This window comes from Scyliorhinus canicula, chromosome 8 (genome assembly GCF_902713615.1).
Source record: "Scyliorhinus canicula chromosome 8, sScyCan1.1, whole genome shotgun sequence".
NCBI classification, from domain to species: Eukaryota; Metazoa; Chordata; class Chondrichthyes; order Carcharhiniformes; family Scyliorhinidae; genus Scyliorhinus; species Scyliorhinus canicula.
In genome coordinates, this window is record NC_052153.1 from 140,083,605 (window position 1) to 140,101,753 (window position 18,149).

The 18,149-nt window shown below is 44.4% G+C and overlaps 1 protein-coding gene across 15 annotated transcripts in view; it reads left to right on the plus strand.

Moving 5' to 3' along the window:
* ccnh (cyclin H) overlaps positions 1-18,149 on the plus strand; it is a 71,724-nt gene that overhangs the window by 13,246 nt on the left and 40,329 nt on the right. For 11 of the 15 annotated variants that reach the window (XM_038805335.1, XM_038805333.1, XM_038805338.1 and 8 more), the window contains 3 exons: positions 2,159-2,275; positions 10,806-10,918; positions 17,252-17,462. In XM_038805335.1, coding sequence (XP_038661263.1) covers positions 2,159-2,275; positions 10,806-10,918; positions 17,252-17,462 — 441 coding nt within the window. Of the gene's footprint in view, positions 1-2,158; positions 2,276-2,467; positions 2,542-10,805; positions 10,919-17,251; positions 17,463-18,149 lie in introns of those variants that run through there. The other 4 variants (XM_038805343.1, XM_038805344.1, XM_038805345.1 and 1 more) reach the window with 2 other exon arrangements.

The following is an 18,149-nucleotide window of genomic DNA, read 5'->3' on the forward strand; positions in this document are numbered from 1 at the left end:
TTTAAGAATTTGAACTTTGGATTTAAAGTTTTGTATGATGCTAGATAGGGTAGGTAATATTACTGGCTGTTATTTTTGACTTGCTTTCTTCAGGCATGATTTAAATCAAGGCAAGAGTACTTAATGCAGCCCATGTTCAGAGTGCCCTGATATCCTCCAAAATAATACAATCTATGTTAAATGGAAGAGGAACCTAATGTATTTACATTGTATATTTATGTTTGCCCTATTTTTTTTCATGTATGGAAGGATCTTTCTGAAGTGTACGCAGAACAATACTTCTCACGATCCCCGAGTACACTTAACAATAAACAAATCCAAATATTTGAACAATAAATATGATGCATGAGTTTTATGAAAAGCCAACATCTAATATCCTTGGAATTGTTACCTTTCATTATAAACTTGAAAAATAACAAGTGATTCTTTTTAAATTTAAAAATATAAATCGAATTATCAAAAGTTGTTCAATAAATTGTGTTGGATGGTCCTACTCCAGCACATGCTTAAAATTAGTTAAGTTGAAGCTGTCAACAGTGGGGAAAAGAAAAACAATTTATTTATTTGTATATTTGTCTTGGGCTATGGGGGACACTGACGAGGCTGCATTTATTGTCTATTTAACGTTTCCCTGAGGAGGGGATGGTGGACCTTCTTGAACAATGTCAGCACAACCACAAAGACAGTCATTGTTAGAAATGCAGCCCCCTTTTAAGAGTAAACCAGGACAAGCTACAGAGTGAATTGAGAGTAGGCGTTGCTCCATGAAGTCTATACTTAAGAGCTGGGATTTCCCTAGTAAGGGTGTGACTTCTGGAAGGGAGAGGATTCAGAAGGGAAAAGTGGAAACTGGTATTTGCACTGAACTATAGTACAACAAAACAGTTGTGATTCACAGAATGTCTTCTGCCTAATTCAATAAATTAATATCCACCTTTTATACAGTGCTGCTTGTTCAATGGTGTTGAATTGGGATTTGTAAAGACTGTTGCTGTTGGATAGAAGCGTATTTCATGCTACCTAGTGGCAGGAATTGGGCTTTTGATTGGTCATTACAAGAAAATTTTCCTTTGAAAAATGAGTGCAATCACAGGGGGACTGGAGAAGGGGGTAGTGTCAGTGGTTTATGGAGCTATTTTGGAAGAGGAGAAGGCACCACTGGAAGGGATCAAAGCAAAATGGGAGGAAGAGTTGGGAGAGGGTATGGAGGAGGGGTTCTGGTGTGAGGTGCTCCCGAGAGTGAAAGCCTCCACCTCGTGCGTGAGGTTGGGGCTGATACAGCTGAAGGTGGTATACAGAGCACACCTCACGAGGGCGAGGATGAACCGATTCTTTGAAGGAGTAGAAGGTGTGTGTGAGAGTAGAAGGTGTGTGTGAGCGTTGTGTATGTGGGGGGGCAGGGAGGCCATATTCGAGGTGTCGGACCAGCCAGGGTTGGAAATGGGTGCGGAGGCAGATGTTGTAGCCTTCGCCTCGTTGATCGCCCGAAGGCGGATCCTGATAGGTTGGAGAGCAACCTTTCCACCCTGTGCCCTGGCGTGGCGGGGAGACCTGTTGGAATTCTTGACTGTTGAGAAGGTTAAGTTTGAACTGATGGGAAGGATGGGGGGGGGGATTCTACAATTCATGGTCATTATTCATTAAGCACTTTCAAGAACTGGATAACATCGAACATTAGTTGGCGCATGTGGGTGGGAGGAGGGGGGCTGTGTGTGTTAATGGTGACTATGGGTGATCCCTTGTGTGAACATGCGGGCTAATGTTTGGGGTTTGGTGGGAGAATGGGATTGTTGTTATTGATGTGGGGATTGACATATTTTGTATTTATTATTGTTTATTGCTAGTGGGTGTAAATTTGGGAGAAAATGTGAAAAAGGAGAAGAGTAAAAAAAATAAAAAATAAAAATGAGTGCAATCAATTAAAAATTGAGAAATTATAAATTTTAAATGATGAAGTTTTGGAAAGAGCAGAGTAGATTTGTTTAGAGGTCTCTCTCTTTCACCTTCCCCTGCTTGCCCCATTCCCTTCCGAAATGTTGAAGTTAAACTTTGTTGAAAGCTCCTGCCGTTGGTATTGAAGAGTGAAATATAATATGCATAACTGCTGTACTTCGCAATTGTTTGTCACAATAACAATTGCTTTGGTTTTCCTGAACAGCTTTCTCCGGTGGCTTTACTGGAGCCTCATGAAGAGGAGGTACTGCGTAAATACTATGAAAAAAGACTCTTGGAATTCTGTTCGGCATTTAAACCCATTATGCCCAAATCTGTGATGGTGAGAATACATACCTTTATGTTTATATAGACATTGAGAATTGTTTTGTGATTTACTAACTGATCATGCATTTTAACTGTTTATGCAACTTTTATGACTATATAGGTGATGTAAAAGATCAAATGTATAATTTCAAAACTTAAATAATCTGTTACAAGTATGATGGATTTTGAGAACATTTTTTTTTTTTAGGGTACCGCAAGCATGTATTTCAAGAGATTTTTTTTGAATAACTCTTTAATGGAATATCATCCAAGGACTATTATGTGAGTTTTTGTCTTATTTGCTTGCTGACCTAATTGCTGTTGCCACAGTTGAATGTTGCCACAGTTGAGTTAACTTCCCATGATAACTGATAATTTTTCAACAGCTGATAGATAATGTGGCTCCATTTTATTCCTATATTTAATCTATGACAAGACAATATTATCAAAACCTAACATGGAATGACAGAAATTCTTCCCAGATTACGAAGTGATTAATGCAGTTGAAGCTTTAAATATTCATTTTTTGGGAGGGGAGGGTGGGTTAATGGAAAGGTTATGCACTGCCATTAAATAAGATCATGGTTGATCTGATTCTGATGTCCACTTCACTTTCCTGTCTGGCCCTCATCATCTTTGTCTCCCTGTCTATCAAAAATCTATCAAACTCAATCTTGAATAGATTCAATGACCAACCTCCACTACTTTCTAGGGTAGAGAATTCCACATAGCAACTCTGAGGAATAAAAAATTCTCTGTATCACTTTCTTAAAATGGAAATCTCTTGAATCAGTGAAGCCCAGTTCTAGTCTCCTCGACAAGAGGCAATAGCCCCCAGTAGCCACCATAACAAGTCCCTTCAAAGTCTAATGTTTCAATAAAAACGCCTCTTGTTCTTCTAAACTCCAATGGATGTAGTCCAAAGCTCCCCAAACTTTCTTCATAAAATAAGCCCATCATCCCATGAGTCGAGTGAACCTTCTCTGAGTTGCAGCAAACAGAATGGGTACGACTGAACACACAAAAGAGTCCTGTTTTGGGCACCTGCAGTATTGAGAATGACCCCACTATCGGAACTATGTCACTTTTTCTGGCCTCGGCGGGGAGCTTGTCCGTGCAGGAAAAGATCAGGTTGCCATTTTTAAATGCCGCCTGATCTCTCAAACCCCCCACCCCCGGACACCCCACAGCAGGCTCCAGACCCCCCCCCCCCCCCCCTCCCCCCCCCCCCCTCCACTGCCAGCTTTAAGGAATCCTCGAGCCCCCACCTCATAAGGGCAGGGCACACCCACTGGTCTGTTCTCTGGCACGGGTAACTGAGCACCCTGGCATCTTGGCAGATGCACTCTGGCAGTGCCAGGACAGCATTGCCAGGTAGTGGTGCCAGGCTGGCAATGCCAGTGGGATGCCAGGGTACCACCCTTTCCAGAGCGCCTCAACCCGGGTCCTGGGAGACTCTCCCACACCCAATGTGCCATTATACCTGGTCCTTGTTTGTGTGGACGACTGGTAAACGGTGCCTTGGCGCGTTCTCCCAGGCTTGGGCATTCATTCCCGGGCCTCGGGAGAATCGGGCACCGACATATTTAAATAATAAGTCTAAGGGGCGAGATCCAGATTGCAGCCTCTCGCCAGATTTAATGGCCTCATCACATCACCGAGTTGGGCATGATGTTATTCAATGACGCCCAGTATTATTTTGAATTAAGGGGACCAAACCTGTACACATTACTCCAGATGTTGTCTTACTAAGGCCCTGTACAGTTGCAATATAACCTCTCTCTTTTATATTCCATCCCCTTGCAATAAACAGCAACGTTCCATTTGTCTTCCTAATCATCTTGCTGCCCTACATACTAACTTTTGTGATTCATGCACCACAGAGGTCTGCGTTCTCTCTCCATTTAAATATTGTACTGCTTTTCTAACCTTGCTGAAAATGAACAAGTTCTAATTTTTCCACATTATTTGATTGAAAAATATTTTTTTCAAAACATTTGCAGATTATGTGCAAAACACACAATATAATCATCTTTGTACACTTATCCCTTACCTGTCCATTGACTGGGAACACCTCTCTCTTTCCACATTAAGCTTATATCCCAGAATGAGTCGAATTTGGGCAGTATCCCCAAAATCTGATCTATACTGGAAACCAAATCTGTGGCAAATAACAGCCGGTTATCTGTATACAGGGAGACTCGGTGCTCCACCCCATCCCTGCAATTTCTCTTGTTGCTAATTGTGTTCTCTCTTTAATTGGCTCTGTTTTATGGCGGTTAATATGGTTGCCTTCCTTAATTCTAATTACGTTTGCTCAAGAGTTGCCAGGTATCTTTCGATACCGTCACAAGGTTCAAAACCGAATACTGATCAAAGACTCAATACACCAGTTAGTAAGTTCAAAATCAGTGCTAATTTATTTACACACACAGTCAAATATATTCATGCACAAAACTCTACCAACTAAGCTATCACTACTTCTAGAGCCTATACTTAGCTTTGGGTGCCACTAGGTCAGAAGAACAATGGCCGTTGTCCGGTTCTGAGGCTGCTGGGTTGAGCTGGTACGGAATAATAGATAAGAGCTTCTGTCTCATAGCATGCGTTGACTTTGGACTTACTTGTTCTGGTGCAGCTGCTAGGCAGGTGTCTCCTCGCTGAGAGCCAAGGCCAAGAGAGCGATTCTTCTTATACCCAAAAGGGGCTTCGCGCGCTTTTGGGCGGGCCTTGAACTTGGCCCCAATTAATTGGACCGCATCTTGATCATTCCTATCGATTTCCTCCAATAAAGGGGTGGGTGCCCTGATTGCTGGGCGTGTCATAGGTGGCCGTTGGCCTGCTTTGTTCTAGTCTCCTCTGGCGCCGGGGTGTCTGCTTTAGTATCAGTTACTTAAATGTCCCCGAAGATGGCGCATTAGTATGCTAATGGCTTTGCAGTATCGGTCTTGTCTGGGAGGTCCAGCTCCAATCAACAGACAAACCTTGCACCTGCTTGCTTTCTCAGTATTGTCCATTTTCCCTGCATTCTTTGCAAAGTGTCCATTTTGTAATCGGGATGTGGCCATCCCAGATGGCTACAATCTCCACTCTTGTCGATGCCCTAAGTGCCATTTTGATGCCGTAAGTGTCATTGCCAGTAGCTCAATCGCCAGTGCAAAGAGCATCGGGGACAGTGGACATCCTGTCTTGTTCCTCGCTGCAACCTAAAATAACCCAAACTGATGGTGTTTGTACACGTATAGAGCCCCCACAGCTAACGAGTCTAATCCAGCCAGAAAACCCTGTCCTAAGACCAAACCATCCTCGTATTTCAAAAAGATATTCCCACTCAACCCGATAGAAAGCCTTTTAATAATAATATCCATAGATATTATTACCTGTGTTTCCCGGTTTAACAGGAGCACCATCACATTTTAAAATCTCCTGTTATTTGACGATACCTGCCACCCCTTTGCAAACCCTGTCTGGTCCTGTGTTATCACCCCAGGTATCAGATCTTCCAGGCATATCGCTAGCACCTTGGCCAACAACTTTGCATTCACGTTTAGAGGCGAAATTGGTCGATAGGACCCACCGTCCGCCAGATCTTTATCTTTCTTAGAATAAATGAAATTGAAGCCTGTGTTAATGTGCTGGAAGCTCTCCCTTATTCATCGAGTCATTGAACATTTCAACCAGGACTGGCCTCCGTATCGTGGCAAACATTATATTGAATTTCACTCTGAATCCATCTGGTCCCGGGGACTTCCCAGATTGCATCAGCCTAATGCATCTTCTCTTCCAGCCCATGTGGGGCTCCCAACTCTTGCATTTCTCTCCCTCCACCATTCGGAAGTTTAAGCTGTCTAGAAACTGCTTCATACCCGAGTCTATTCTCGGAGGTTCATATCTGTGTAACCCCGATAGAAGGTCTCAAACGCTCTGTTCACCCTCCTTCGGTCAGTGACCACCCTGCCCCCAGAGTCCTTTATGAGCCCAATTTCCCGCACTGCAGCCTGTCGCCTCAACTGGTGTGCAAGCAGCCTATTCTCCGTGTTTGTAAATTATACCCCTGGCCTGGTGCAATTGTTGCATCGCTTTCCCCGTCGATATCAGATCAAACTCCATCTGGAGTTTCTTTCTGTCCTTTAATAAATGTCCTTCAGGACACACCAAGTACCTCCTATCAACTGCTAAGATTCATTCCACCAGCCTTGGCTTTTCCATCCTTTCTATTTTGCCTGTAGGATCCTTAATCGAGATCAGCTCTCCTCTGATTACAGCCTTCAATGCCTTCCAAAGTATGGAAGTGAGGTCTCCTCATTTTTGTTGATCTCCATCTTTGCACAAGCCCCCTCATCCGCCAACAATTCTACATCTAACCTCCATTGTGGTCGTTGAGATGCCCCCTTCTCCATGCACAGATACAGAATATGTGGTGCATGGTCTGATGCGGCGATTACCAAATATGCCACCCCGCCAGCAACGTCTTATCTATAACAAATCTCAATACAGGAGTACACCCGATGTATGTGTGGGAAAAACTCTTTTTACTGTTCAGTGCACAAACCGCCATGGATCCACAACCACCATTTACTCCATGAACCCCAATAGTTCTATCGCCACCCCAGACACCTTCAGGGACTTAGGACACGACCGGTCCACCACAGGATCAAGCACCGTGTTGAAGTTTCCGCTATGATTAACTGATGTGTATCCAAGTCCGGAATCCAGCCAACTGCTTCTTCACAAAGGTGGCGTGTTGCAATTGGGTTCATAAACATCTGGTTCCTCCCACAGGCCAAAGATATGCAGGTTAGGTGGAGTGGCCATGCTAAATTGCCCTTGGGTTAGTTGGGGTTACGAGGTTACAGCGATGGGGTGGAGGTGTGGGCTTAAGTCGGGTACTCTTTTTCCACGAGCTGGTGCAGACTTGATGGGCTGAATGGCCTTCTGCTGCTCTGTATGTTCTATGACATCTATGACGTAAACCCCAGGTTCTGCTTATGGAAAGGGTGATCCTCAGGGGAAGGTTTTAGACTGGGGAAGGCTAATTACAATAGCATTAGGCAGGATCTGGAGTGTGACTGGGCGAGGCTGTTTGAGGGAAAATCAACATCCGGGATGTGGGAGCCTTTAAATGTCAGTTGATTAGAATTCAGGACTGGCATGTACCTGTGAGGATGAAAGATAAGGGTGGCAAATATAGGGAACCCTGGATAATGAGGGATATGATGAGTCTTGTCAAAACGAAAAAGGAAGCATTCGTAAGGTCTAAAAGGCTAATGAAAGATTAAGCTCTTGAAGAATATAAAGCAAGTAGGAAGGAACTTAAGATAGGAGTTAGGAAGGTTAAAAGGGGTCATGAAATGTTGTTGGCAAACAGGATTAAAGAAAATCCTAAGGCGTTTTATACATACGTAAAGAGCAAGAGGGTAGCCAGAGAAAGGGTTGGTCCATTCAAGGATATTGGAGGGAATCTATGTATGGGACCAGAGGAAATGGGAGAGGTACTAAAAGAATACTTTGCCTCAGTGTTCATCAAAGAGAAGGACTTGGATGAGGAGTGTAGGGCAGAGTATGCAGATATTCTGAGTCATGTTGATATTAATAAAGAGGTGTTGGGCATCTTAAAAAGCATTCAAGTATATAAGTCCCCAGGGCCTTATCTCCCGCAGTAGAGATACTATGGGAGGCAAGGGAGGAAATTGCTGGGTCCTGACAGTAATCTTTGTATCCTCATTGGCTACAGGTGAAGTTCCAGAGGACTGGAGAGTGGCCAATGTTCTTCCATTGTTTAGGAAGGGCAGCAGGGATAATCCAGGAAATTATAGGCCGGTGAGCCTTATGTCAGTGGTAGGGAAATTATTGGAAAAGATTCTTGGAGACAGGATTTACTCACATTTGGAAACAAATGGATTTATTAGTGATGGACAGCATGGTTTTGTGAAGGGGAGGTCGTGCCTCACTAATTTGATCGAGTTTTTCGAGGAAGTGACAAAGATGAGGGAAAGGCAATAGATGTTGTATGCATGAACTTCAGTAAAGTCTGTGACCAGGTACTTCATGGTAGACTGGTGCAAAAAGTGAAGTCACATGGGATCAGAAGAGAACTGGCAGGTTGGATACACAACTGGCTTGGGCACAGAAGACAGGGTAGCAGTAGAAAGGTGTTTTTCTGAATGGAAGGCTGTGACTAGCGGCGTTCCGCAGGGATCAGTTCTGGAGCCTTTGTTGTTTGTAGTGTATATAAATGATTTGGAAGAAAATGTAGCTGGTCTGATTAGTAAGTTCGCAGACGCCACAAAAGTTGGAGTTGCGGATAGTGAAGAGGATTGGCAGAGGATACAGCAGGATATAAACTGGTTGGAGTCTTGGGCAGAAAAATGGCAGAGGGAATTTAATCTGGACAAGTGTGAAGTAATGCACTTTGGAAGGTCCAATGCATATAGGAATTACACAGTAAATGGTAGAACTCTTGCGAGTACTGAGAGGCAGAGAGATCTGGCGTGCATGTCCACTGATCACTGAAAGTGGTAACGCATGTGGATAAGGTGGTCAAGAAGGCATGCGTCATTCTGGCCTTCATCGGTTGGGGCATTGAATACAAAAATTGGCAAGTCGTGTTGCAGCTGAATACAGGACCTTATTTGGCCTAATTTGGAATATTGTGTACCATTTTGGTTGCCATACTACCAGAAGGATGTGGATGCTTTGGAGAGGGTACAGAAGCGGTTTACTAAGATGTTGCCTGGTATGGAGGGCATTAGCTATGAGGAGAGGTTGGATAAACTCGGTCTGTTCTCACTGGAACGACGGAGGTTGAGATGGGACCTGATAGAGATCTACAAGATTGAATGGCATGGACAGAGTGGATAGTCAGGTGCTCTTTCCTAGAGTAGGAGAATCAAGTACTAGGGAATATAGGTTTAAAGTGTGTGGGGAAAAGTTTAGAACAGATGTGCGAGAGACATTTTTTACACAAGAGGGTGGTAAATATAACTCGCTGCCTGGGGAGGTGGTGGGAGCAGGTACGATAGCGGCATTTAAGGGGTATCTCGAGAAATATATGAATAGGGTGGGAATTAAATGAAAATGAAAATCACTTATTGTCACAAGTAGGCTTCAATGAAGTTACTGTGAAAAGCCCCTAGTCGCCACATTCCGGCGCCTGTTCGGGGAGGCTGGTACAGTAATTGAACCGTGCTGCTGGCCTGCCTTGGTCTGCTTTAAAAGCCAGCGATTTAGCCCAGTGTGCTAAACCATCCCAGAATGGAAGGATATGGACTCCGTAAGTGCATACAGTTTTAGTTTTGGCAGGTACCATGGTTGGCACAGGCTTGGAGGACTGAAGGGCTTGTTTCTGTGCTGTATTGTTTGTGCACCTTCCAATCTGCCACTTACCATCACTCATCTACCTGCTGGATCTCCCACTATGTTGCTCGCCGAAAACCCCTCCCCTCTCATCTTCGGGACCAGCCCCGAGTGGAACACTTGTCCTGCTCATCCCTTCCTCAACCTCGTTTGGTCTTTGATCTTAAGGTGAGTTTCTTGCACAAAAAACATGTCTGCCTTCAAACTTTTTACGTCGGCGAACACTCAAGATCTCTTGATTGGCCGATTCAATCTTCTCTCATTCCATGAGATCAGTCAGAATCGTCCACACACAACCCCTACCCCAATCAGTCATATTTGGAACCCCCCCCCACTGCAGCTTTCTCCCCCTTATTTCACTTCCATTAACTAGCATGTCTGCTAGCTGGTTGAATCCGACTCGGCGTTAAAAACAAACTTCACTCAAATCAATATTTCTAAGTGCCTCCCTCTGACCCATCACTACTAACCCGCACTATTCAACTCCTAAATTGTTAGTTTTCCTCCCTCATCCCACAGCCCCCTCACTCCACATATCCAACCAAGCTCCAAATATATTTGAGACCTCTAATATTTATACTTCGAAAAAGAGGCAGCCAAAGTTGCAAATCATTATAACTACATATCAACAGTCCAAAGTGAATAACAATAATAATGATGTATACCACTAGACTCTACAAATTCATATAACCAGTATTAAGTGAATAATGACAACAACGGCAAATGCTACAATATTCTGTGATTATTTATAAACAGTGTAAAGTGAATAACAATAATAACGATAACACCCCCCGAGAACAATACCACTTTTTAATCTTGTAGATAAACCCACATGATGGCCAGCATCTGCATGCACTCCCCAAGCCATGATCTTTAATAAACTTATCCATCCTGCATGTCAAACTTATGTTCCTTTCCACCATATGTTACCTGCAAACAAGCGAGGTTTATCATGCCAAGTGGAATCTTGTTCTTTAAAATGTATAGCTTTGGCCTTATTAAAACTAGCCCTTCTCTTGGCCAACTCTACTCCAAGTTCCTGGAAGATGTGGACTGTGTGGCCTTCCCAAGAACATTTGCGGGTCTCCTTGGCCCACTTCAGGATCTTCTCCTTGTCAAGGTATCGGTGCATGCTCACAATAATTGCACGTGGCCGGTCTCCTGATTTTTTTTTTTTTTGTTCTCCCCAGAGACCAATGAGCGCAATTCACTTCGGGAGGGCGGTCGAAGATTCCTTCCCCCACCAGCTTCGTCAACATTTCGGCCACATATTCCGCAGCACTTGTACATTTGGTGCTTTTAGGTAGACCTACAATTCTTAAGTTCTGCTTGCATGAGCGGTTTTCTAGGTTGCCATCTTTTTCCTGTAGCCTTCTCTGTGCCTCTGCCATTACCATCATCTTGGCCTCTAAAGAGGCAATCCAATCTTCATTGTCAGCCATTGATTCTTCAACCTTCTAGATCATTGTCCTCTGCGACTCAAGACTGCTCTAGTCTCTTTATGGGTTCCACAGCTCTCGCAATGTCATCCGAAGCTGCCAATCTCTGTTTCCTAAATTTAGCTGAAATAAATTCCTGCAGCTGGTCTGTAGACCGATGTGTAGGGCTGCTTGCCATTTTTTCCATTCCAGTGCCTCGTGTATTCTGCTGATTTGAGGAGTACCCATTACTCCTCGATTTGAACGAACACCTTTGGATAGGACCCACCTTGTGCGCGGGCACCACTGGAGGCCCATTGTCCCACTTTATATTCCATCGACCAAATCTTTGACCAATCACTTAACCTATTGATATTCCTTTGCAGATTTTCTATCGCCTTGTGAAAACTTACTTCCCGAGCTACCTTGGTGCCATTGGCAAATTTTGCTACCATACGTTCAGTCCCTTACTCCAAGTCATTGATATAGATTGTAACTCGATGAGACCCCAGCACTGATCCAAGTTATACTCCACTAGTTACAGCTTGCGAACATGAAAATACCCATTCATATCTGCTTCCTGTTAGCTAACCAATACTTTATATATGCTAATGTCCCTATGCTATGTAACATTATCTCGTATAGTAACCTTTGATGTGGCATCTTATCAATGTCTTTTGGAAACCCAAGTGCATCCCATCTATAGATTCCCCATTATCCAGCTTGCTTGGTACTTCTTCAAAAAACTCAGTTAAACACTATTTTCAATTCACAAACCCACATTGACTTTGCCTGATCCCATTGTGATGCCTTATTATACTGTTATAACCTCCTTAATAATGGATTCTAGCTATTTCCCTGTGACAGATGTTAGGCTAACTGGCCTATAGTTTCCTGTTTTGTATCTCCCTCCGTTCGCGAATATAGATATTACATTTGCTATTTTCTAATTCGCTGGAACCCTTTCAAAATCGAATGAGTTTTGGAAATTTATAACCGTTTACGACCAATGCCTATCCCTGCAGCCTATTTTATTAAGACTTTAGGATGCAGGCTACTAGTCCTGGGGACTTGTCAGTCTTTAGGTCTAACAGGTTTCCCAGTACCTTTTCCCTGGTCACAGTGATTGTTTTAAGTTCCACCATCCCGTGCAGCACGGTGGCGCAGTGGTTAGCATAGCTGCCTCACGGCGCCGAGGTCCCAGGTTCGATCTCGGCTCTGGGTCACTGTTCTGTGTGGAGTTTGCACATTCTCCCCGTGTTTGCGTGGGTTTCACCCCCACAACCCAAAGATGGGCAGGGTAGGTGGATTGGCCAAGCTATATTGCCCCTTAGTTGGAAAAAAAAATTCTTCTACAGTGAAGACAGACACAAAATCAATTGGATACAAATTCAACGTCTGCCATTTCCTTGTTATCCATTATCAATTACTCAGGCTCACTCGCTTCAGGACCAATACCAACTTTAGTTATTCTTTTCCTATGTAAATACTTGTAGAAACTCTTACTATCCATATTTATATTGCATACCAGCTTTCTCTCATTTTTGGAATCTGCCCAACCTTCTGGTTTACCACTAATCTTGGGCGAAATTCTCCGACCCCCAGCAGGGTCGGAGAATCGATGGGGCCGCCGAAAATCTGGCCCCCGCCAGAGATTCTCCGCCACCCGGGAAGTGGTGTCGGCAGGAATCTCACCACTCCAATCGGCGAGGCCCCTGCGGTGATTCTTCGGCCCTGATGGGCCGAAGTCCCGCCGCTGGGAGGCCTCTCCTGCCGCCGAGGTTTGAACCACCTCTGTAACGGCAGGATCAGCGGCGCGAGCGGGCCCCCGGGGTCCTGGGGGCGTGGGGGGCGATCGGACCGCAGGGGGTGCCCCCACGGTGGCCTGGACCGCGATCGGGGTTCCCCGCTCAGACTCCGGGCCAGTGCCCTGGGTGCACTATTTCTCTTCCGCGGCCTCCGCCATGGCGGAAGCGGAAGAGAAACCCACATCGCGCATGCACCGACCGGCGAAAGCCTTTCGGCCAGCCCCGCTGCCGGGGGCGCCGGTTTTTTGCGCCAGTCTTCTGATGCCAACCGCTCCGGCGCGGGGCTGGCCCCCAAACGTGGGGAGAATTCCCCACCTTTGGGGCGGCCCGACCCCTGAGTGGTTGGCGCCACTCCCCTGCGCCGGGACCCTCCGTCACGCCGGGTAGGGGAGAATCCAGCCCCTTAGCAGATTTGTACAATATTTCTTTCAATTTTGATATAATCCTTAACTTCCTTTCAGCCACAAAAGATTCATTCTTCTCAAAGATTCTTTTTCACTGAGATAAATCTTTGCTGAGTATGATTACACATCTTCTCTGCCACAGCATCTCGACTATACTATCTTTTAACCCAGATTACCAGTCCATTTTAGCCGGCTTTATGGTCATATTCCATTAGTTACTTTCATTTGGACATAAAACAGTAGTCTTCAACCGCCATTCTCCCATGCTAAGATCGCTGTTATTTAGAGGCTACTTTACCATGAAGTTATTTATTAATCATGTCTCATTGCACATTACCAGGTCTAGAATAACCTGCTCTCTGGTTGGCACCAGAATGTACTGCTGTAAAAAATTGTCTGCAATGCACTGTATGAACTCATTCCAGGCTACGTTTGCCAATCTTATTCACCCAATCTAGTTATAGACTAAAGTCACCCATAATTATTTTGGTACCTTTTCTTGCATACCCCATTTATTTCTTCCTGTATACTCCCTTGTGATGAATATCTATTTCATGGTTTATATTTCTATTTTAGAGGTCATTTTTAGTTCTGGTAAGATTGACTGCAGAAAATTACATAAATGCAACCAAAACATCTTGGAGTCTATTACATTTAAAATGTTGGGGCCATGTTGATTTGAAGGATTAGCAGCTAGAAAAGAAAAATTCTAAAACAGCAGGTGGGTTTAATAGCTGGAAAATTGGAGAGGTCATGTCAACATTGCTGGAGAATTGGAGAGGCCATGTCAACATTGCTGGAGAATTGGAGGGGCCATGTCAACATTGCTGGAGAATTGGAGAGGCCATGTCAACATTGCTGGAGAATTGGAGAGGCCATGTCAACATTGCTGGAGAATTGGAGAGGTCATGTCAACATTGCTGGAGGATTGGAGAGGCCATGTCAACATTGCTGGAGAATTGGAGAGGCCATGTCAACATTGCTGGAGAATTGGAGGGGCCATGTCAACATTGCTGGAGAATTGGAGGGGCCATGTCAACATTGCTGGAGAATTGGAGAGGTCATGTCAACATTGCTGGAGAATTGGAGAGGTCATGTCAACCTTGCTGGAGAATTGGAGAGGTCATGTCAACATTGCTGGAGAATTGGAGAGGCCATGTCAACATTGCTGGAGAATTGGAGAGGCCATGTCAACATTGCTGGAGAATTGGAGAGGCCATGTCAACATTGCTGGAGAATTGGAGAGGTCATGTCAACATTGCTGGAGAATTGGAGAGGTCATGTCAACATTGCTTGTGAAGAAGTGCAGTCTAGAGGTATTTTGTGTAAAAGCATTTGGTGAACCCTGAAATGCCATCTCATCATGGAAATGGGTGGAGCTTATGAAGGCTCAAAGAATCCCTACAGTGCAGAAGGAGGCCATTTTGCCCATTGAGTCTGCACCATCCCTCCAAAAGAGCACCCTAACCTAGATCCACTCGCCTGCCCTATCGCTGTATTCCCATCTAACCTTTTGACACTAAGGGGCAATTTCAAGGCCCAATCCACCTAACCTGCACATCTGGACTGTGGGAGGAAACCGGAGCACCCAGAGGTAACCCATGCAAACACTGGGAGAACAATGCAAACTCCACACCGACAGTCACCCAAGGTTGGAATCAAACCCGGGTCCCTGGCACTGAGGCAGCAGTGTTAGCTACTGTGTTGCCCAATTTATCTGTTTTTTTACTGACAGAAGGGGTTAGTTACAGTTTAGACCTTGTGTGATTTGCAGAGAAGTCCTGGAGAGCTGTGCAGATCACAATGTTGCTGGGTCTGTGTTGAAGAGTTTTAGGGCTGAAAGAAGCCTTTGAAGCCATTTATAGTTTGATGTAGCTGGCAGACAGGAGTTGGAGAAAGAGAAATAGGTGACAATCGGTCGGGCGTGAGGCTGAAGTACGAATGGGGTGGTTTTGGGATATGTTTAACAAAAAAATCTAGATCCATCTTTGGTTTCTTGTCCCATAACCATTTAATCACTCCTGCCTTCTACCCGTATATTTTTAGCCTCCTGTCCCTTGAATCTCTGTATATGAGCTTGCTTAAAACCTGTTATATTGCAGTACATCTCAAGCCTTAAGCTATATGGATGAGAAGAATTGAATTATAAAGAATTTAGTTCAGGATCATTTAAAAAAAAAGTCAAACTTAATGTAAAGAAAGAAGGAAACTAAAAAAATTATTAGGCTATGGAATTATTAGAGCAAAAATAGCGAGAAATATTCAGTTTTTCTCTGCCGATATTAGCAAGAAGACAGTAAGGATGGGGAAGTTGATAGTTTCAGACACAAGCTGAGTATTAGGATTATAGCGGCATCAAAGAAATGTGCAAAAGAGTTATTTGTAAGAGGAATAAAAGCAAAGTACTGTGGATGGTAAGTGCTGGAAAAACTCATCATGTCTGACATGGAGAAGGAAACAGATTTTTTTTTTTGAGTGCAATATGACTCCTTGAGAATTGAAGGAAGGCAGAAATGTGATGTTCAAAGGTGGTGGGGGGGAGGGAGTGTGAACAAAGTGAACGTCTTGGAGAGGTTAGCAGTTGGGAGAGATTAAATAACAAAGCTGTCATGGAACAAAAGGCAAAGGAGTGATAATGGTTGAAACAAAGCAGTGGTCCAGAGTAAGTGTTCATGACAGAAAATTGACAGCTCTGTCTGAAAACAAAATCATGAAAACAAGCTGGAAACTGCTACTTGGCAAATAAAATCAAAATAGAGGGCAACATTCATAGTCTGTTCTAGTTGTTGAACTTTATGTTGAGTCCAGAAGGCGCTTACGTTGAAAGATGAACACATAAATCACTGCTTCTGCTGAAAGGGGTGTCCAGGGTCTTGGACAGTGATGAGAGAGACAGTAAAAGGGCTCCTTCAATTGCATTGGAAGGTGTTGTATGGGGAGCGGATAAGGTGTTGGGAGTGAAATAGAAGTGGACCAGTTTGTCGTAGAGAGAATGGTCCTTTCGGAATTCTGGTAGAGAAGGGCAAGATAGATTACATGGTGGCTTCATGTTGGAAGTGGCAGGATGATTACTGCGAAAGCTAGTGGGGTGAGAAGTGAGGACAAGGGTACCTCATCACAAACCTGGGAGGGAGGGGATGGGCTGAGAGCAAAGTGCTGACAATGGATCGGACATGAGGGCCCTGTCAAACAGAGTGGGAGGGAATCCTCGGCTGAGGATAAAGGTCAGAAGTGTTTTTGTGAAGGTTGCATCATCAGAACAGATGTGACAGATGGAGAAACTGGAGAATGGGGTCCGAACATGAAGCAGTAAGTAGTTGAGGTAGCTGTAGAGATTGGTGAACTGTAGCTGTAGTAGTTGGTGAACCCAGAATGAATATTCATTATCAGCCCACTGATTCCCACAGCTATCTCAATATCCCAGTGAAGAAGGATTCTTTTAAGGGGATAAATCAATCTTGGTTAACCAAGGAAGTTAAGGATAGTTATAAACTAAAAGAGAAAACCTACAATGTGGCAAAAATAGTGGTACGCCAGAGGAATGGGGAAGTTTTTTAAATAACCAACAAAAGTTGACCAAAAATAGAGGGAGAAGATAAACTGAGGGTAAACTAGCAAGTAATATAAAAACAGACAGTAAGAGCTTCTTGTATATATAAAAAGGAAGAGAGGCCAAAGTAAACATATGCCCCTTGGATAATGAGACTGGGGAAATAATAATGGGGCACCAGGAAATTATAGAGAAGTTAAGTAAAGACTTTTGTCAGTCTAAACTGCAGTTGAAGCAAAATGATTATCTGATTTTCTTTTGATGTAATTTAATTGCTTCAACAAAGAGGGACATTAGAATGTATAAGGAGTGAGCAGGAAGCAAGGTTAGATTAAGTGACTCATGCAGAAAAACACCAGAACTGGTAGATTGAATGGCATTTTGTTGTGCTGTTATCTAATACTAATTTGGAACATTCTTTTATTAAATCTTATTCTTCTTCTCATTCTGATTTAGGTTGACAAGTGTATACTTGGCATGTAAAGTGGATGAATTTAATGTCTCCAGTTCCCAGTATGTTGCTAATCTGTGGGAGAGCCCTGCGGGTCAAGAGAAAGCTCTGGAACAGATCCTTGAGTATGAACTGTTGCTTATTCAGCAGCTGAACTTCCATCTTATTGTCCACAATCCATTTCGACCTTTTGAGGGTTTTCTTATTGATCTAAAGGTACCATGCCAACAGTGACTGGATTTGTTTTGTATCTTTGAAGTCTTGAGTGTATTGAAGTTTGAAACACAAAGGGCGCGATTCTCCCCCAAAATGTTTAAGTTAATTTCTGACGGGTTTTACAGGGAGTTTCCCGCTGGTTCTGCTGGTGAGTTCCCCACCGCTATTCAACGACAGTCAATCACTTTTTTGGGCCCTGGGGAGTTTCTCACCGGTATAGCTCACACTTAGAATTTAGCATTGGGGAGCTGAACTCTGAGATTGGGCTGCCATTTTGAAAGGGTACCCCAATCTCTAAGAGAGCTTGTGGGACCTCCACACCCCCCATCCATGGGCAATGCCACTCGCCACACACATGGACACTACCCCCCATGAGGACCCCCCCCCCCCCCCCTCCACCTTCATTTCATGAGCAAGCCCCCCCCTTGCACCCTGACCCTTGGCAGTGCCATCCTGGCACTTGGACCCCGTTGCGCTGGCACTCAGGCAGTGCTCCTGCTTTTTTGACAGTGCCATCTAGGCACCTTGGCAGTGCCAGGGTGGCAGTGACAAGGTGCCAGCTGGACAGTACCAAGGTGCCTGCGTTCCAGGGGGCCACCCTGCACTTACTCTGACCACCAGGGGTCTCCGATGGCCCGGGGGACCCCTTGGGTGCAAATCCGCCTGAGGTTGTTAAACCTCGCGAGA